This window comes from Triturus cristatus, chromosome 7, assembly GCF_964204655.1.
Source record: "Triturus cristatus chromosome 7, aTriCri1.1, whole genome shotgun sequence".
NCBI lineage: Eukaryota > Metazoa > Chordata > Amphibia > Caudata > Salamandridae > Triturus > Triturus cristatus.
Window position 1 is genome coordinate 1,356,872,525 of NC_140590.1, and position 21,944 is coordinate 1,356,894,468.

A 21,944-nucleotide genomic window follows, 5' to 3' on the forward strand; every position below is an offset into this window, starting at 1 on the left:
GAAGGCAACACCCGGGATAAAAGAGTCCCAATCTCACTTGTGGAAGAATTGGATTTTTTTGTAGAGGAGCGAAAACAAACATTGCGACCCAAAAGACAACAAACAAAACCAACCCCCACAAACGCCGAGAAAGGAGAAGGGCAAAACAAAGGAGAAACCACCAGACGATATCAAACATGCCGGTGGAATCGCAAGTAATTATGGAACCCAACCCAACTTGAGCAATATTACTGTAACAAATTTATCAACGGTAACTTTAAATCAGGCAGAGTTACAGCTTCTCTCATTGGGTTTATCATTCTGCCCTGAAAGTACCTTCGATTATGCCGCTACAAGAATGGACGTATTCAAAGGCATTAGAAAATTAAAACTTAGGAAATACCATCTTCTTAAAAATGCGTCTGGTCAATCAGAGAACGTAGAAATTATGAACTCACCTCCTCTCACATGTTCCTCACCCCTGTTTGGGCTTTCAAGCCAAGATATGCCACTCCTCAAAGATCTTCAATCATTGGCACAAACAAGACCACAATATGGGGATCAAGAAATGCCAGCGGAAATTGACACTAACATTGGTATTCAAAAAAAGACATTCAAACCGCGTTCAACCTTTGTCCCAGTCATGCTAAGAGATGCCATTGATGTATATCACGAACAAGTCATCGCAGGATTAAAACAATTGAATGATAAAATCAACAAAATCAGTGGAAACAAGGAAAACAAGCAAAAAATAAAATATCATCAACTGATGAGCAAGCTATCAAATAACAAGGAAATCATTATAAGAAATGCTGACAAAGGCGGCAATTTGGTAATCTGGGGCAAGGCGGACTACATTAAAGAAACATTGAATCAACTATCAGATAGTGATCAATCGGTGCTTAAAACAACATATGAGGATTACTACACCAAATTGATGGCCTGTAAGGGTTTGGGTATGATAAGTAAGAATGAATAGAATTTCTGAGGAACAATTCACCCACAATCCCAGTTCTATATTTCATACCCAAACTACACAAAAATCCGACTAAACCTCCAGGACATCCCATTCTATCCGCCAAGAACAGCCTTATGGAACATACGTCACAGTATATAGACCATTTTTTACAGGATTTCGTCCAGAAACTCCCCTTATATTTAAAAAATATGGGTGACTTTTTAACAAAGACACACAACTTTGAGTGGCGTAGTGATTATCTATTAATAACAATGGATATAACTGCTGCTATACGAGCATTAGCCACAAAGATGGTTTAAGAGCAGTTAAATATTATCTGGGACAAAGACCTACTGTATTTGAAAATCATAACAAGATGCTCATTGATATGATTGACTTTTGCCTCCACAATAACATCTTTTTATTCCAGCATGTTTTATATCGACAATTACGGGGCGTTGCTATGGGGGCCAGTTTCTCTCCCAGCTATGCCTGTCTTCACATGGGCTGGTGGGAGGAACTGGTCCTACATAGGAAATATGCGAACACCCTTAGACAAAATGTTAAATGCTGGTGGAGATACATTGATGATTTGTTTTTAATATGGCATGGTTATAAGACAGAAGCAATATCATTTATTGAAAAACTAAATCAAAATTATATCAATTTGCAATTCACTGCAGAGATCAGTGCAGACAGGGTTCTCTTTTTAGATGTTGAGGTGTACATTGAGAGGGGCAGGATTGAAACAAAAATTCACAGAAAATCGACTGCTGTTAATTCAGTCCTACAAGCCACCAGTCTACATCCAAAACACCTTATTCAGAGTATCCCCTATGGGAAAATGATCCGACTCAAACGAATCTGCAGCACTGAGAATGAATTGCAGATAGCTCAACAAGATAGTCGGCATAGGTTTCTTGAGCGGGGGTACACAGCAAAATGCATAGACGCTACCATCATCAAAAGCAAAGCAATTAACAGAAACACCCTGTTAAAACTAGAGACACAAAGCACAGAATTTGATACCATAATTGATACTTCTGTACAATTAGCCACAGCTAAAAAACAATCCAATGATGAATTTAGAATGATTGTGGGGTACAGTAAACAACATAAAGAAATCAATTGTATCATTCAAAGAAATTGGCCTCTGGTTAAGAATGATCCAGTCTTGGGTCACACATTGCCCATGAGACTGTCGATCACTAACAGACGTGCCCCTAACATGAAAGATAGGTTGGTGGTTAATAACCCAGCAGATCAATCAAAGGGAAACTGGCTAAGCCAAAGAAAAGGCTTTTACCGATGTAAGACCTGCAAAGCCTGTCAATACGGCATAAACACTACCACTTTCAAAAATGCATTCAGGGGTGATGAACAAAAGATCAATAAAGCACTGTCATGCAAAACTGAATTTGTTGTGTATATCCTTGAGTGCCCTTGTGAGCTTCGGTATGTGGGAAGTACCAAGCTGCAGGGGCACAAGGGGATTTTACAACATATAAGAGCAATAAAAATCAAGATCCTGTGTACCCGGTGGCCCGACATTTCAAAGAATTCCATCAATCAGACCCCAAACATCTACAATATTATATAATTGATTGTGTACCCTTCAACAGAAGAGGGGGCAATAGAGAGAAAGCCTTACGCAAAATGGAAACCAGATATAATTTGGAACTGGATTCTAAAAGCCCCAATGGTCTTAACATAACTGAAGACTTTTACACATGTCTGTAACAGTACATTAATGATGAATCTTTATGTACATATATATTTTTCTTTATGTCTGTTCTCTATTTACATCATATCTGGGCTTTTCGATATTAAACTTCAAAATCTAAAAGGCTGCAAACAAAAAAAGAGTATTAAGATTTACAAACAAATGGGCTATGGATTTTGATAATGAAACATATCCATTACCCCATGGTTGATTTTAGTCGATAGCAGGATAAAAGCTTTTATCTTGTTTTACAGTATTTTGTTTTTTGTTTTTTTCACTTTAATATTTCATGCCACTTTTTGACAAAGGCTTAGGTCAATTAAGTAGGGTTTTTTGCACTAGCACTTTATATCTGGATTGTACACAATCAGGATTTACACAGTGTTAGCCAGGCCAGGACAAGATATACAGGTACACAACAACATCGAGAGTCAGGCTCATATACTCAAATGGAGGAACAGCAACACTAAATACAATGGAGGAGGCAGATTAGTACCAATATCGATTTTCATTTTATAGAATAGTTTTTGGATTATATTCTATGATTACAATTGATGTCTAAGAATTATGTATTCAGGTAGATATGTAAATATTTATTTATTTATTTATTTATGGAAATACAACTTGGTAAAATGTAATCAATGATATGATATACAGAGGTGACTCGAAATGGATGTTAGGGTATTCAAACCCAGACAACAAATGTTTTAGCCTCCCTCATAGATTTTATTGGATTTTAAAATCTATTTTGTTTAACAGCACAAATTGTATTGATGAAATGTTGCGTTGAATTTGCACTGGCAAACTGACTAGAAGTAAACACTGTTAAATGGTTGTACTAATATGTATGTATACCTTGAGTGCAGATATTACATCCGTTCACTTAGATTTTAATTGATTTTAAAATTAATGTTACTATCAAAAATTGAATGGAGATTAATTGCACCAAATTTGCACATGTGAATAGACCGATGGTCAATATTAACTTCAACAGCTGATAAAGAGATTCAGATTATTCAAACTGGTATTTGTACCATGATACAGTTTAAGTCCTAAGTGTCTATTCACTGTACACAAGACAAATAAATGTATGGGTGTATATATATATATATATAGAATGTGTATGGAACAAGATATAGCCAGACTGACTCTAATGCCTTGGTATTCAAACACATATTCATTTACAATTGTACTGTCACTTTAACACTGAACAAAATGTGGGGGAAAAACAGCACAAAAACAGTCAGATGACTTGCCAACGTGGCATGTGATCAACGCTCCTTGGAGCCGAAACACGTAATGGCTGACAGAAGCTTGGGGAAATAAGCCAAATTCTGCGCACTTACTTGTGGTCCGTGCTCCATTTGTTAAACAAGGTGCAGTCACTGTGCAGTGGAGTTTCTTGGATATATATATATATATATACATGTGTTCCTGTGACATTGAACGGATGGATTTGTGATTTTCATATATATATATATTCACTGAAAAAACCATAGGTTTCAGGCACGTTATAGTTAGGAATTAGCATTTAAAAAACCTTAGAAATTCACTGAAAAAAACATAGGTTTCAGGGGCGTTATAGTTAGCTGGACTTTTCACTCGTACAAAACCATTGAAATCCCCCATTATAGTTAGTTAAGCTAACTATAACTTGCGCGCCCGCAATGCACTGCTGATGACATCACATATTACATCGCTCATGACATGGTCAGTGACATCACTCATGACATCACTGATGACATCTCAAATGACATCACTCATGACATCACTAATGAAATCATCCAGTGAATGTGTGTTTTTCTAAAAATTACATATGTTTTATATATATGTATATCTCAAGGTCGATGGAAGAATAAATGGGTATATAAGTGTCTAAATGGATGATTTGTTTTTGAAAAATTGATTGTATAACTGACTGATTAAGTGTATCTTAGTGAATACATGGCTTAGTGAGTAATGTTTAAATATGTAAATATCTGTATCAGTCTCTCACTTTGTGTATAAGTGGCTGCATGGGTTGGTGAGTAGCTACATGAATGTCCATATAGGTTATTAGTTGGTTGTTTGAGTATCAGTATGAGTGTCTGAGTGTCTGTATGGTTCGGTGGGGGGTATTACGTAGTGCATAGGTGCATGAATGAGTGACTCACTGTTTGTATGTGTTGAAGACAGCATGTGTGCAGGACTGTATGGGTGGATGAGTGTGTGCATTGGTGTGTAAGTGAGTGAATGACTTTCTCAATAGTGTCTTTATGAGTAACTACATATGTTTTAAACTAGTATATGTGACTATTGGTGTATATAAGTGAGTATATGTGAGAGTGAGAGATTGAAAGAGTTCCTGTATGAATAAGTAAGTGTTTCTATAAGTGATTGTTTGAAAGACTTGAAAGACTAAGTATGTGTAAGTTTCTGTAGAAGTAAGTGTGGTGGTGTGTGTATAACTGTATATGCAAGTAAATGGATGTTTGATTCTTTATTAGCATGAGTGACTGTGTGTGTGAGTAACTCTATGGATGAGTGGCATTGTGTAACAGGATGTATAGGTGTATGAGTACATATGATGAGTGAGTACATGTATGAGTGACTGTATAGGACTGTTGGTGAATGAGTGGATGTGTATGTGGATCTTGGAATTACTGAATAGGTTGTTGTAACTGGTATTGGTATGTCCATTGTTTTGAACATTTTAGTTTCTATTTTTGAATGTGTATATCAAAGGTTATATTAGGGGGAGAGGAGGTCTGCCACTCTATCACAAGGATGATGTCATCAGTGATGTCATCAGTGATGTCATTTGAGATGTCATCAGTGATGTCATGAGTGATGTCACTGACCATGTCATGAGTGATGTAATATGTGATGTCATCAGCAGTGCATTGCGGGCGCGCGAGTTATAGTTAGCTGAACTAACTATAACGGGGGAATTTCAATGGTTTTGTACGAGTGAAAAGTCCAGCTAACTATAACGCCCCTGAAACCTATGGGTTTTTCAGTGAATTTCTAAGGTTTTTTAAATGCTAATTCCTAACTATAACATGCCTGAAACCTATGGTTTTTTCAGTGAATTTCAAAGGTGTTTTAAATGCTAATTTCTAACTATGCCTACAGAGATAGGACATGTGAAGAAAGAAGAAAAAATGCACAGAAAGAAAAAAAAGAAATGCAGAAAGAAGCAACAGAAGTCCTCAAAGACGAAGAAAAGTGCAGGAAGAAGGATAACATGCAGAAAGAACAAACAGAAGAGCAGAAAGAAGCCTTGTTGTAAAATCAACCTGTACCCTCAACTTTTTCAGACGGATACTGGTGGTAACTGAGTCTTACGAACCAGTCCTAGAGCCAGTGCTATGTTAAAAGACACTCAGAATACAGTGAAAACACCTACATACACTAGGGAACACTATGCGTTGGGGTCCCCCTGTGATTAGCATGACCTCCTCTGTAAGCCCCTAGTATATAATAGGGCAGGGGATTAAACTACCTCTTAAAACGCACCACAGGGCGTGTTTGCACACGTCACCTCAGGCCCCGTTCCCTCCCTTCCCCACTGTGTAAACACACTCTGTGGCCGTTTTAAGTTGGGAGATTAAGTCCCCTTGAATCCTGGGGGTCCCTAGGGTCCAACTAGACCACTAGGTACCTCCAGTAAGCACCACAGAGCTGCGTTGTAGAGTGGCACGGCCTGGACCACCTCTCTGCAACGCAGCTCAGTGGCACTTACTGGAAGCACCTGGTGGGCTAGTTAGCCCCCAGGGGCCCTCAGGATTGAAGGTGAATTATTTCCCCAACTTAAAACGCGCCATAGGGCGTGTTTGCACACGTCACCTCAGGCCCCGTCCCCTCCCTTCCCCACTGTGTAAACACGCCCTGTGGCCGTTTTTTTAAGTTGGGAGAGTAAGTCCCCTTGAATCCTGAGGGTCCCTAGCGGCAAAATAGCCCACTAGGTACGTCCAGCAAGCGCCATTGCAGAGAGGTGTAAAAAGGGGCACGGCCTGCACCATCTCTCTGCAACGCAGAGCAGTGCCACTTACTGGAAGCACCTGGTGGGCTAGTTGACCCCCAGGGTCCCTCAGGATTGAGAGGGAATTATTTCCCAAACTTAAAATGCGCCACAGGGCGTGTTTGCACATGTCACCTCAGGCCCCGTCCCCTCCCTTCACCACTGTGTAAACGCGCCCTGTGGCCGTTCTAAGTTGAGAGATTAAGTCCCCTTGAATCCTAAGGATCCCTAGGGTCAAACTAGCCCACTAGGTACCTCCAGTAAGTGCCACAGAGCTGTGTTGCATAGAGGTGTAAAAATGGGCGTGGCCTCAGAACACCTGTCTGCAACGCAGCTCCCTGGCGCATACTGGAGATACCTGTTGGGCTAGTTGGCCCTCCTCAGGGACCCTCAGTATTGAAGGGGAATTAATTCCCCAACTTACAACTGGCTAGGGGGCGCGTTTGCAGAGTGCTGCAAGGAGGGGGCGTGGCCTCCGGCGTGATGCCGGTCTTTTATTTTTTTTAAGAAGGAGGGCTGTGTGGCCCCCCTTCTTTTTCTAATTTATTGGCCCTGGGGACCCCATCCCCCAGGGCCTGCACCCTAATTTTTTTTGTTGAAATAAATAAATTTGGCCCTCCCAAGGCCTTAATCGGCCCCGGGTACACCAACCCCCGGGTCATGGCCTTTTTTTTTTTATTCTTTAGGAGGGGGGCTGCATTGTCCCCCTACTCAGGCCACTTATGGCCCCGGGGACCCCATCCCCCAGGGCCAGCCTTTGTTTTTTATTATTTTTAAAAAATATATATTTATAGAAACACCTAGGACATGCTGGACAAACCGTATGTACCTATCACCATGACGCCATGACGATTTGCGTGATATTCATAAAAGGCGACTATGCATACAATGAATCCACGTGGAATGTATTTACACCGCTAGTGAAGCTCTGACGTGTCTGACGCCCTACCGTGCCTAATCCCGGCGCCCCAGACGGTGGGTACTCTCCAAGTAGACACCCTTGTTGTTTATTTATACAAACATGGGTAGCTATTGACAGGCACATTTAATACACACGCACACCAAGCCATTCAAAGGGGATTCGACAAAAATTCGACCAAACTGTGCAAGAAACCCCCCTCACGGTTAATAAAACACACATCCACCGCCGGATGTGTAATACTTTTTATTTTACTCTCTGGAAAGGAGATGAACCTCACTTGAGAGTCACAGCGTGCTCCTGGCTGAGCCCAATGCTGTGTTACACCCCCAGTGCCCACCGAGTGCCACACACCTCTGTGTTGTATTTCACCAGCTAGTGCGTATGCTATGACACTCTAGCCCATGTGCACTGTAACACCACCCCGTGAATATGTCATGCCACACTTGCCTTCGCACGGGTTATATTGCCCCATCTAACGTGCCTTCCTCGATGCCTATGTTATAACGCACAGCGCTATGCCATACATATTACAATCTGAGATCCATATCTTTGTCACAGTGCATATGCAACGCTACACTCCCCAGCACATATTTTATATTACAACTTTAAAGAGACTAGTTACACAACACTGCCCTGTGCATATTACACTCCAAGGCGCATATCGCATAGCACGCGCTAGTGCCTGTGCTATCTCGCGCTCTCCAATGAATCTGTCATTGTGCACAATGTATTGCATATTATATTTCACGCCCCGGTTCATCTTATATCACACTTTTTGGTGCATAGTTTATACCATATACTATATCTAGTTTACATTTTCAATCATGCTCTCAGGACTATGTTCTATATAACACTGCGTCCTTTTCACGGGCATTACATTTTGCGATGGTGGGTAGAGGGTCAGGGGGTGTTTCTGCCAAGTGAGCCCAGAGTCACAGTCACAAACGTCCTCTTCTTCCTGAATAAAAGTGAGATTATGCTGCATACACATTTTAAAAACAATAAAGTTATGACGGGGCCAAGGCTTCTGCGTATGGGTTATGCTGAGGACGGGTTGTGTAAGCGTGGGTGTGGTGCTTTGGCGACCTTTTTGCATATTCTGTGGGAGTGCCCGAGGGTGGAGCGATTCTGGCGCGGTGTGCATGAGGTCCTGCGAGTGGTTACGCATGTCGTGTTGTTGCCTGAGGCGCGGAGATGCTTGCTGAATGTGTGGGAACCAACTGATTACTCGGTTCCGCAGACGCGATGGGTGACTCTGGGATATATGATAGCTAAGCGTGACATTGCTCAATTGTGGGGATCCCAGAGGCTCCCGGCGGTGTCGGCCTGGAAAGAGCACATGGACTGGTGCATGTTCCGAGAAAAGGTGGTGTATGTGGCGAGGGGTAAGCCTGGGGCGTGGGTGAAGGTATGGGGCCCCTGGAACGCCTACCGCGGGGGTATCTGCGAGCCACCACTGCTGCCTGCTGCCTCACCAGCCCCGTCCCCCTAGTTGACCCCCGGCCCCGGGCACAGGGTTCCCCCGGTCCTTGATTTGTTCCCCTTCCCCTCTTTAGGTTCTTGTGGATGGTTGGGGTTCCCCATTTGAGGAGCACGTGCTATTACCTTCGATCGCGGGTTGCCTTGCGGGTGTGGTTTTTATGTTGTTTGTACAAAATGAAACCGTATTGTGAGCTTAGAGTCATGTGGCCCACGCCGTGGATACCTACTGATTTACCTTCTTTGCAACGCCAAGTGCCTTTTTGCATGTATATCGTATGCTCCTTTCATCCTAGCGGCCGGCCGGAAGGTTGTAGGCCCATACTTGTATATATTTGAGATTGCAATAAACGGTTTCAAAAAAAAAAAAAAAAAAAAAAAAAAAACAATAAAGTTCCTAATACCTACCTTCTCTGAACAGTTAGCTTGCTGCCCCATCCACCTCCTCCCTATCCTCTGTTGTCTGAATTCATGGACTAGCCTCCTCCCTCCTGCCATGCATGGTCTGATGTGCTGCCACTGCCCTCCATTAGGCATGATGTACCAGTCCACTCCTCCTGCCCTTCATTTGCCCAATTCTATGGCCCATCATTGACCTCCTGCTTGGCCTCTGTGCTTAGCTTGCTGCCCCTATGCTCGTTCCCCCTGCCCTCCAAAGTCTTTGTGCATGCCCCTGCTCCATCCTTTTTGACCACCATGTTCCATGGACCTGCCACTCCTATCTACTCTGAGTGTTCTGTTGAGCTGTCACTCCCCTCCCACCTGCCTAGCATTGTCAGATGACTGTAACATGTCCCTGCCACCTCCACCCTGCCTGTCCACATGCCATGCCCCTATCCCCTTCCTCCTGTCCTCCATGGTCCATTTTACTGCCACACCCTTCTGCCCTCACTGGTCTGTTGTGCTGCAACTGCTCCTCCTGCCTGCCCCGCGTGGTCTGTTGTGAGGCCCCTTCCCCTGAACTCTCTTGTCTGTGCCCAGGCCCTGACCCTCCCTTCTACCCTCCATGGTCCTTTGTGCATGCCCCTGCACCCTTTTTCTTGCCCATCAAAGCCATTGTGCTGCCACTAACCCTCCTGGTTGCCATGCATGGTCTTCTGTGCTGCCATGGCCCCTCCCACCTTCCCTGTGTGGTCAGCTAGCTGCCCCGACCCCCTCCCACCTTCCCTCCATGGTCTGTGTGAATGCCATCATAGTCTCATTGTTGCTCTCCATGGTGTGTCTTGTTTCTAGTGCCCATCCTGCCTGACCTCCATCGTCATCTTGCTGCTCCTGCCCTGCCCCCTTGCCCCCAGCCCTCTGTTTCCATGTGCAGACCCCTATTCCCTCCCTCCTGGCTTGTCTGTTCCATTGTAATGCCCCTGATCCATCCCTCCTGCCCTTTATGGTCTGTTATGCTGCAGCTTTCTCTCCTGTCTGTCCATTATGGTAAGCTAGCTACCATTTCCTCTTTGCCCTCTGTTCTCTGTTGTCCATGTGCATGGTCCTGTCCCCTCCCTATTGCTTTCTATGGATTGTTGTGCTGCACTCCCACCCGCATGCCCTGTGTGGTGTATTGTGCTGCTGCAAACCCTGATGCCTGCCCTGTAGGCTCTGTTTGGTGCACATCTCCATGTCCCTCCTGTCCTCTGTTATCCGAGTCCATGTCCCTACCCCAAATCCTCCTGGCCACCATGATCCAATGTACCATACTTGCGAACATTTTGAACTTGGTAAGAGGGAGATTTTGAAAAAAAACTGGGGTATTGATTTTCCCCTTTGAGTTACATTGAAAAAGAGGAGATTGTAGACAGGGACAGATCAAATAAAGCCCATTTGAGCTTAAAAACATTGGACGTTTCCTGGCTGAAACGGGTCTGTTGGCATGTATGGTTGTACTACCACTGCCTCTTCTTTCTGCCCACAATGGTCTATTATATTGCCACAGCCTCTCTTGCCAGTCCTGTATTGTTGGTTTGTTGCCCCTTCCCCCCTTTCCACTGCCCTCCATAGTCTGTTGTGCTGCCACTGCCCTTCCTCCCTACCCAGTGTGGTCAAATTGTTGCCTCTGCACTCTCCTACCTGTCTTCAATTTTCAGAGTCCGTGCCCCTGGCCTCTGCTTCTCAACAGTATCCCACTGAACAACTAGATTGCTAATATTCTATATTTATTACAAAAGTGTGGAACGCCTGACGTCATCTTGATGTAATCACAACTGTAATACCTAGAGCATTACCTTTAAAAATGACATATATGAGAGGGTCTTATTTGCATCAAATAGCGACAAAGAACTTTAAAATTATTTGTAATCTTTATGTTTTTTTTATCCAGTTGACCACTTGATTAAATGTTGCACCTAGGGGAGAGGATGTGGTGTTACTTCCAGAGCTGCAGACTTTGCAACTGGGGATCCAGGTTGGAGTTTCTGCTTCAGCTCAACATTCTGTGATTCTGGTCAAATCACTTAATCTCCCCATGTCTACAACCAAAATGAATTTGATCTTGTGTGATGTAACCAATGCTCATGTAAAGCACTCCAATACCTGACAAGTCTGCACTATATAAAACTGCAAATACACAAAAACTAAGTGTTTTGCACACTTCTGTCATTGAGCTACATGTGGGCTACATCTGGGTGATATTTGTGCTGCATTTGGGCTGGTGTCTCTGGTGGCCATCTTGGGAGATTTATTTGTTATGAAGTTTCCTAATTTCCTCATTTACTGCAGTCTCCTTAGTAGGAAATGCTTTCAGTTTTTTACTTTGATTCCATCAAGAAGGTATTCAGATATGTCACACATTTGCCATAAATTCTGAATGTTAGCACTCTAGTTGCTCATTGGATCACTGTAGTAAAGCTACTGCTCACCACGGAAGTCTGCTGCTGGGTTTAATTTAAAATTGCATGTTTCAGTCTGCATATCAGAATTTTTTAATGAAATAGAAGAGGATTTGACAAGTCATTCAAAATGTGCCCTAATTTTTCTTTCTTCAGCACTAATCATAATTTCTATGGCAAAATGAACCCCCTCATTGTGTTCCTTTGTAAATTAAATGTTTTAAGTGTTACCACTTTATTCCAATCAAGATGGCTTCAGGTGTGCCATACTTTTGTCATAAGTAAGACTGTTAGCGCTCTAGTTGTTCGTTAGAACACTCTGGGACTTTCTGTCATTGGGCTATACTTGGGCTACATCTGGGTGATATTTGGGCTACATTTGGGCTCTTTTGTCTCTGGTGGCCATTCTGGGAGACTTATTTGTTATTAAGTTTCCTAATTTCCTCATTTACTACAGTCTCCTCAGTAGGAAATACTTTTAGTTTTTTACTTTCATTCCATCAAGAAGGCATTCAGATGTGTCACACATTTGCCATAAATTCAGAATGTTAGGACTCTAGTTGCTTATTAGATCACTGTAGTAAAGCTACTGCTCACCATGGAAGTCTGCTGCGGTATTGAAAGTGCATGTTTAAGTCTGCATGTCAGAATTTTTTAATGAAATAGAAGAGGATTTGAGAAGTCACTCAAAATGTGCCCTAATTTTTCTTTCTGCAGCACTAATCATACTTTCTATAGCAAAATGAACCCCCTCATGTTGTTCCTTTTTAAATTAAATGTTTTAAGAGTTAACACTTTATTCCAATCAAGATGGCTTCAGGTGTGCAATACGTTTGTCATAAGTAGGACTGTTAACGCTCTAGTTGTTCTTTAGAACACTCTGGGAAGCTGCAGTAGAACACAAAGGAATCAACTGACAGTCTCTGCCCTTGTTGGATGTACATGTTTTACTGAGAATGTCAGACTTCATTTTCACATGACTGAGAAAGATAATGTGAATTTACAGAAAATATGCTCTCAGTTTAGCTTATAGATCACCTTCCAAACCTCTGTGGGAAAAGCATGAGAAAATCGTTTTCTCTCAAACATGATATACATGATATCACAGCAGAAGGCTTTTTCACATGGTAAAATCACCTTGGAACACACCACAATTCCTAAAATGAGTATGGTACCATCAACAAATGATTTATAATGTAACTAAAGTCTTAAAACCTTCTATTAACTGCAATGCTTTTTAATGAGGTGCTATCATGCATATTGGTCCCAAGATGGCTGCCAACACTTCTTGGATGAAGTACTGACAGCCAATCAGATCTCACGATGAGATGTGTGGTTAGGCTCCGCCCAAATACATCTATCTTTTTTACTCTAATTTTCTCAAGAACTACTGAACGGATTTACACCATTTAAGCAAAAGGCACGAGTCTGAACTGAGGACTACCTCTTTGCCAAATTTGGTGTAATTCCGTTCAGCAGTTCGGGCTGTAGCTGCGTCAACAGGTCCTATGGGAAAATGCGTTTTGGGACCCCCCCTTTTTTCTCGGCCCCCGCTTGACGAATCACCGTGAAGTTTTCAGGATAAGAGCGGACCGGAGCTGGCCAAAAGTTTGGAAAATTTCGCAAAGATTCGTAAATCGGCGCCAACGTTATTCCAAATAGAGTTTTGCGGATTTCCTATGGAAAATAGGTCCTAACTATAACTACCTACTGGCGACTGCCAGTAGGAGATATATATATATATATGATCATGTGATCAAGGCCCCACGTGGGCTGAAACGCGTCATGGTGGTGATGGTGTCGGGCAGTGAAAAATAAAATATTGAGCACCAGTCAACGGGTTCGCTTCGTCCTTTTTGCCGGTGTACCAGTGTGCCTGTTGGACGATTTCATCTCATATATATATATATATATACCTCCTGCTGTGTGCCCGACCACTTCTCCAGGGCAGGTTACCAATATCACAAATATGTATGGATATATGGTTCCACCTCTCCAGGGCAGGTGCATGGTAACAGGTCCCGCTATTAAATGTCAGAAAGAATCCTCTTGGGAATTCCAAAACAAAGAAAATGCCGGCACTCCAAGGATCTTGATCACCGCTTAGTTTATTGCGATGGCTGATGCGTTTCGACTTTACGGTCTTTGTCAAAGCCTCAATCAACAGTGTATGGTGGCATATTCCTTTAAAAATAGTGTAAGTTGGTTTTAGCGTCTAGACATGGTAAAAAGACTGTGTCATTGTTGTTACATAAATTCTTTGTAAAAATAGATTTCATTTCAAAGAATCAAAATATAAATATTGTGTATGCAATGTGCAATTTAAATATTCCCCTCTTAATAGGAAAAATCACAAAATAGCAAATGAAGCATATTTTGCAAAAAATTGGCATTGCCTGTCATAAAGCCACGATCAATTCATTATTGCTATTTTATATAATAGACATTTTAGAAACAGCAAGGAAAAGTTATTCTATATTCAAACACTTAAATATATACAAATCCGCATTCCTTAAAATGTATTCCACATATTCTCTGTTATCAGGCCAATTGGCTAAAGAAGAAAAATAGAAATGAGAAATAGTGTTGCTCATTTCGGCAAGTGGCCCTCAATATTCCTTGTCTGCATACTGCGTCCAAGCCCCATTAGGCGCGTCTAAAGAATAAGTAGCACTGTCCAATAATATCACATTTTCCCAATTTTTTTTTTATTTTGCTGTTTGTCCCTATACCAAGCTACCACTAATAAAAATGGATCATGCAAATGAAAAAGTTGAAGTGAATGAAAACAGAGAAGCTCCCACAACCCCAATTTGAACTCTCATATACTCTTTTCTAACCAAAACATGGTCTGTTTATGTAGCACTTTTTCCTTTCGTTTTTTCCTTTTCTTTGCCTCTTCTCTCTTTTCGCTGGTAGTAAGATAAGAAGGGGATGGGTGGGATGTTATTATATTAAATCCACTCTTGGATTGTACACATTTGTCTCCTGCCCCCCTTGATATTTATTATTATTTTTACTTTCATCACCATGTATCATAAGCTCAATATAAGGGGTTGGCAGCTGCCGGCATGAGTATTTGAGTTTGAACCAATGTGGATTTATGTATTTTGAATTACGATTGTGAGACTTGAACAGGTCACAAGTTCAAATTAGGGAGTTGGGGGTTTCTCTGTTTTCATTCACTTCACCTTTTTCACTTGAGTGACATTTTTATTAGTGGTCGCTTGGTATAGTGACAAACAACATTATAAACCCATTTTTTTGAAAATGTGATATTATTGGACAGTGCTATTTATTCGTTAGGCATTCCTAATGGGACTTGGATGCAGTATGAAGGCTAGTATAATAAGGGCCTCTTGGCCGAAATGAGCAACTCTATTTTTCATTACTATTTTTCATCTTTGGCCACTTGGCTTGATAACAGAGAATATGTGGAATACATGTTAAGGAATACGAATTTGTATGTATTTAAGTGTTTGACTATAGAAAAACTTTTGCCTGCCTGCTTTTGTCTATTATATAAAATAGCAATAATTAATTGATTGTGGCTTTATAACAGGCAGTGCCGATTGTTTGAGAGATTTCTTGCTTCATTTGCTATTTTGTTATTTTTCCAATTAAGAGAGGAATGCTTAGACTGCACATTACATATACAATATTTATATTTTGATTCTTTATAATGAAATCTGTTTTTACAAAGAATTTATGTAACAGCGACACAGTCTTTTTACAATGTCTATATGCTAAAACCAACTTCCACTATTTTTAAAGGAATTTGCCACCATACACTGCTGATTGAGGCTTTGACAAAGACCATAAGGTCGAAAAGCATCAGCCGTCGCAATAAACTAAGCAGTGATCAAGATCCTTGGAGTGCCGGCTTTTTCTTTGTGATGGAATTTCCACGAGGGTTCTTTCTGATATATATATATATATATATATATATATATATATATATATATATATATATATATATATATATATATATATATATATATATATATATAATGTACAAATATTTCCTATTCAATTGTACATAAGAAGTAAACTATATATAAAAATATGTTTTACTAAAAATACCTTGTTACAGAATTTATATAAATAGAAAATATAAATTTAAATACACAAACACATAATAATATATATTTAACCAATATTAATAAAAGGATAAAACTCTGTAAATAATACGTTATTCCCACTCCAAGGTAAACAACAGTAGAGAAAGCATTAATCTCAGGAGGGGTAAAATTTACCATTCGGCCTCCAGACTGTGCAACAATAGGGATAGCGCTGGACTGAGGAGGGGTAAAATGTACTATTCCTATTCAGAGCTGGACTGGGAACTGAAATCGGCCCTGGCGAACTTTTCAGCCGGCCCCCCTGGAAGGAAGGGGGGAGCAGCCGAGCCATTTGCAAGGGCCGGTTTTCAGCTGATTTTGTTACAGGGGGCCGATATTGCCGACCTCCGGTAACAAAAACGGCCCCCCAGGGGCCAAAAATCGCCCCCACCCTAGCAGCTCACAGGGGAAATGCCCAGTGCCTGCTCCAGTCTGTGCAATAGTAGGAAAAGGGTTGGACTCAGAAGTGATCAGAATTACTATTCCCACTTAAGTCAGTGCAACAGTAGGGAAAGCGTTGGAATTATCAATAAAACAATAATTAAAAAATAATTATTCATTAGTTATAACTAATTTACTTACCACCCTGTACTCCTACAAACCCCACAACCCACACCTAAAACTTATTAAAATAAAATCATTTCACAGCTTACAAAAATATTTATCAATTAAATAATTAATAAAAATTAACTAATAATGAATTATCCATATTTAAATAACATCCCACCCTTTACCCCTACAAATAAACCGTTAAACCGCCCTGATGTATAACTTTAAAAATATCTTAATTACACAATTTACATAATTATCAATTAAATAATTACTAATTAAGATTAAGTATTAATCATTATAATTAATTTTCTTCCCACCCTTTACTCCTACAAACCCCACAACCTGTATCAAAAATATAAATTAAAAAGTAAATTAATAACACAATTTACATAACTAATTCTCAAATAATTAATAATAATTAAAAGTTAATTATTAATTAATTATAATTAATTTACTTTCCACCCTGTACTCCTACAAACCCCACAATCTACTACGACATTGAATATTACATTAAACAATTAAATGAAATTTAAAAACAGCTACAAATTTACTAACTGTATATAAAAACATTAACAGCAATTATACAATGTATAACATATACAATTAACATATATACTAATACACATACAAATAATTAAAAAAGGATATTATTAACAATGATATTTTTGCAAGTGATATTAACAACATAGATATTTTTTGCATCGATAATAACAACATAGATATTTTTATGAACAATATTAACAACATAGATATTTTTAGCATGGATAGTAACCCCTTGCGTGCTCATGACGGAACCACTCCGTCATGAGCCACGGGCGGCGTGTGCTCATGACGGAGTGGTTCCGTCATGCTGCGGCCGCTGCGGCCGCTCCGCCCAGGCGTCGCTGATTCCCCGCCTGTGCGGGCGAATTAACGAGTGGGCGGAGTTGTGACGGAACCACTCCGTCATGAGCACAGCTCGCCCATGACTCATGACGGAGTGGTTCCGTCACGAGCATAGCGGCGCCGCGCTCACCCCGCACCCCCCCAGCGCCGCGGTGGAATTTGCGCCGCGGTGAAGGGGTTAACAACATGGATATTTTTAGCATCGATATTGCCAACATAGATATTTTTGTAAACGATATTAACAACATAGATATTTTTGACATCAGTATTACTTACCTTAGAAAATGTATAGTCTTGTCATCACGGTATTCCTGCATCACGATATTTGTGGCTCACAATATTAAAAACTTGATAATTCAGCATTGCAAAAATTCTCACTTCATATTTTGTCCGAATACCATAAGAAGAGGGTATGCGAGATCTAACGTAGTTAATTGGCATGAAAAGCTAGTTGTATAATGTAACAAACGGTCCTGATTTTACAAGCATGCCTCAAGTAACAAAGTGTACAGTGTTAAAGTGCAGTCGTGATGGGACTGATTATGAAGAAGCAGGCATGATGTAATATATATGAAATATGGCTTGAAGTGAGTCCTTTTGTAGCCTGCATGTTACAAATGACACAAGTAAATAAAATACATGAAATCTATTAAATGTTCATAACAACATGATTGTTCTACTGCAGCTGGATTTAATCCAACATTTGGTCCTGCCTGGGTAAACCTTTATGGCTCCCCTCAGAACTACACATTGAGAGATGTGCACCGCGATCTCAACGAAGGCCTCGGGCAAGGCATATTTTATCGTGGCCGCATATTGATGTCGATATCTGTGGAAATCTTCAATAATAATTCTATGGCAGAGAAGAAACCAGCAATGGCCTTGAAGAAGGCCCTCGGCAAACTCAAAATGAAAAAGAAAAGTAAAAAAGCAAAAGAGAAAGTCAAAGGTAAAGAAAAGACGCAGAGCAAAGAGCAGGTAGAAAGTGCTGAGGCTCAGGAACAGCCAAGCGAAGTTACAGTAGAAGTTGAAGACATACTTCCCCTACCAGAGGTGAGACATTTTAAGGAAAAAAATATTTTTCTAGCTTTTTATTGTTATATTTGTAATTCTCAAAATATTGACTGAAAGAAGTGTCAAAAGGTGTGTTTTTTTTTATTTGCCATCAGCTAAGGGGTGTACCGAGCACGGCGGTTTGAATTATGGTAATCAGTGTGCTTTGCAGACCTTAACTGCAAAATTTAAAGGCTTTTTTTGATTTGTGTTTGCTGAACCATAACTGACCTCCAACTGTGTTTTTAATCATTGAGTTTTATGTTCTTTTTATGATGCATAGCATTCACCTGATATGTACCAAATTTGCTCTGTGTATGGGCTTCAGCCAAAACCCTGTGTTCAAACCCCTTTGGCTGTGTACAAAGGTTGGTCGCAAGGCCAAATTTCAAGCAGATTCATCGCACAGCACCCAAATTATTGATGAATTAAACTTTTATTGCTCTCATTTATCTTTGCCCTCCACTTGATCCACTTGACTTGCGGAATCGTCCGCAGCAGCCGCGGTGACGTGAGGTGCAACAAGCTACGTGGTGTGGCCCAAGATGGCGGCGTGCGGCCGCAGTGATAGCTCGCAACCAGCGGCCTGGCAGTGAGAAGAGTGCCTGGGGTTCAACGTGCAGAACAGACCGCCAGTGAGCTTGCCACATCGGAGAGGCAACAGTGTCTATGAGCACACCCCCCGTCCACAGAGAATTAGCTTCACCTCCTCCAGTCGCAGCTGCATCTGGCCAACTTGAAGAACAAGGACCTAGAAAACAGGTCATGTCGCGAGAATGTGTGCATTAGAGACCTGGAGGAGGGGGCGGAAGGTCCAGAGATACTGGGGCCTAAAAGTCTGAAAATTAAAATCGAGAGGGCACATAGGGTGGGCACAGCCTTGCCGGGAGAGAGACGCCGCACCCGCGATGTTCTGGTCAAACACCACTCATATAAGGTCGAAGAGGCCATCCTGCAGGAAGTCAGGAAAAAGGACACCATTTCGTTTCAAGGCTTTAGATGCATACTCTTCCAGGACCTGGCGCCAGCAACTCTTCAGAGGAGGCAATCTTTCCGACCTATCACGGCAAAGCTTCGTGAGGACCAGATACGATATCGATGGACCTACCCTTTCGGACTGGCCTTTGAATACACAAATAGGCAGCGACATGTCATTGAGCTCAAGGAGGGCTTGGAGCTTCTCGGGCTGCACGTCCAGGGAGAGGAGACGCCGAGCTCACAGTCGGGACGAAGTGGACCTTCACGATCCAACTCTACGAATTGGTAGACGGTCACCAAGGGGAGATATCCCAAGCCCTGAAGCGCGGCTACTGGAGGGACGCTCAAGCGGGAAAAGCTACCAAACATGTGTAAGGAGTCTGACAGCCCTATCTACACACTACTTCAACGCCTCGGCCAACGGTGATGGGGTCCGGAGGAATTGCAGTCTAGTGACTTGACACTTTCTTCTACGCCGCGACTTACAGTCAATCTTGGCCCGCGGATGTCTTATGCGTTGCCCCACAGGGATGGAGCCTACGGGATACTGCCTGACACCAGGAGGTTCTGAGCACTGTTGGATAATGTTCCCCTTTCGCTCTAGGAGTGTCTAACAGGCAGTGGCACACAGACTAAGGTGGGGCAACCAGCACCGAGCCGGAGGAAGAGGACGCTGAGTTGAACAGTCTTCAGACGAGAAGTAGCTTTGTGCAACGGGATCTTCCCATATCATCTGTTCTGGGTTACTTTGGAAACAACTACAGCTACCACGAAGCGATGGGCAGGGGCCGGAGCCTCCCGGCTTGTGGCTCTTCACACTGTCGATCCAGCAGTACACGTGAGGGTCCTGTGGACATTTTTATTTTTTTTATTTTATTTTTATTGAGGGTTTACTGGTGTCGTAAATAGTTTTAAACACATACATGATCTTATCAGTCCTGTAAAATCATGAGTACAACACAAAATGAATTAAACCATAGTACAAACAAATAATACAAAAACCAGTGTTGATATAAACATAACAATGAGATTTGATAGTACATAATCAGAAAATAACAGCTGCAGGGACTATGCATTTAAACTTCTCCAGCTAGCAAGTGGTGCCCATATATTCCTACCCATTTCCCTTACTTTTTTGCTTTTTAGTTCATATAAGCAAGACTCAATATTATGTATCCCGAGTAACCTTGCCATCCGCAATTGGAAGGAGGGGGGGGAAGGATCTTTCCATCCTGCAGAAATGAGAATACGCAGCACAGCGGCCGAAATAAAGACCAAGGCTTCCGCAGTACTGCAAAGATCAACTTTCCTGTCTACACCTACTAACACCTGAGTAGGGGATAGAACAATTCTACATTTTAACAACCCCGCCAAAAAATTTGAAATTTCCCTAAGTATTGTGGATAACTTGTCGCAGTGATAAAACATATGTATTAAATCTGCAGGGCCGGTCTGGCACCTAGGGCATTTATCATTCTCCACCATTCCCCACGCATACAACTTCGCCGGAGTAAAATACAAATTAAACAATGTTTTATAATGCTGGGCCCGTAAGTTAGATGAACGCAATAGTTTCTTATTTAATATAAGAGCTAGATCAAGATCCACATCCGGATCATCTAATTTAACTGTCAATGCATGTTCTGTTTTCTCCAGATCATCCTGAATACCCGCCATAAGGTGATTGTAGATGTATTTAATTTTGTTTCCCCCGTTCCCTAAGTAGTCCAACAGGGGGAAGCGAGTTGGTGCCGTAATTCTTGGCCTAATCGCCCTCAGTGATTGAGCTAGCTGACAATACAAGAGCCAGTGAGTAGGCGGGATCCCATATTTAAGCTGAATTGCTGCGAACCCAATAACCGCCTCTCCCTCCAGAACATCCCCTATAGTCCTGATTCCTTGTTCTTTCCAAAATAAGCAATTCATGTCCATGCCCAAATATGGAAACAGGTTAGAGTTCCATAAAAGCAAATACGCATTAAACTTGGGAATCTCCAACAACTTTTGGATAGCTTTCCACGTCCCCCAAACCCCACCCATAATCTTAAACCTAGCCTTCTTATAATATCTGCGGTCCACCTCCCTCAAAAGTAACCCTACGGCCTTCTTCCCCAATGGAAGCTCAAAAATAGTTGGGGGGGTCCCGACTGTCTCCCTGGGCCACTGTTGATCTTGCATCTTGTTGCAACAATATTGACATTTGAGCCAAAAGGGATGAGAAATGGTATAATCGTAGGTTTGGAAGGGCCATACCCCCTCTTTCATGCGGGAGTGACATAAGCATCATAGAGCGCCTAGTTTTCCCAAATTGCCAAATGAACCTGTTAAAAATTACTTCCAGATTTTTTTAAAGTTTTTCCTCCAACAAGAGGGGGATGGCACGGAACAAATAAAGGACCCTTGGAAAGATTGACATTTTGAGGACATTTTTTGTTATGTGTTTTGGTTATGGGTTCGTTCTTCAGTTGGGGT

General features: G+C 41.6%; 1 protein-coding gene across 1 annotated transcript in view; it reads left to right on the forward strand.

The window, feature by feature from the left end:
- Positions 1-21,944, forward strand: part of LOC146812054 (fer-1-like protein 4) — a 1,053,957-nt gene that overhangs the window by 338,811 nt on the left and 693,202 nt on the right. The window contains exon 15 of the mRNA XM_085619061.1: positions 18,127-18,494. Coding sequence (XP_085475187.1) covers positions 18,127-18,494 — 368 coding nt within the window. The remainder of the gene's footprint in view (positions 1-18,126; positions 18,495-21,944) is intronic.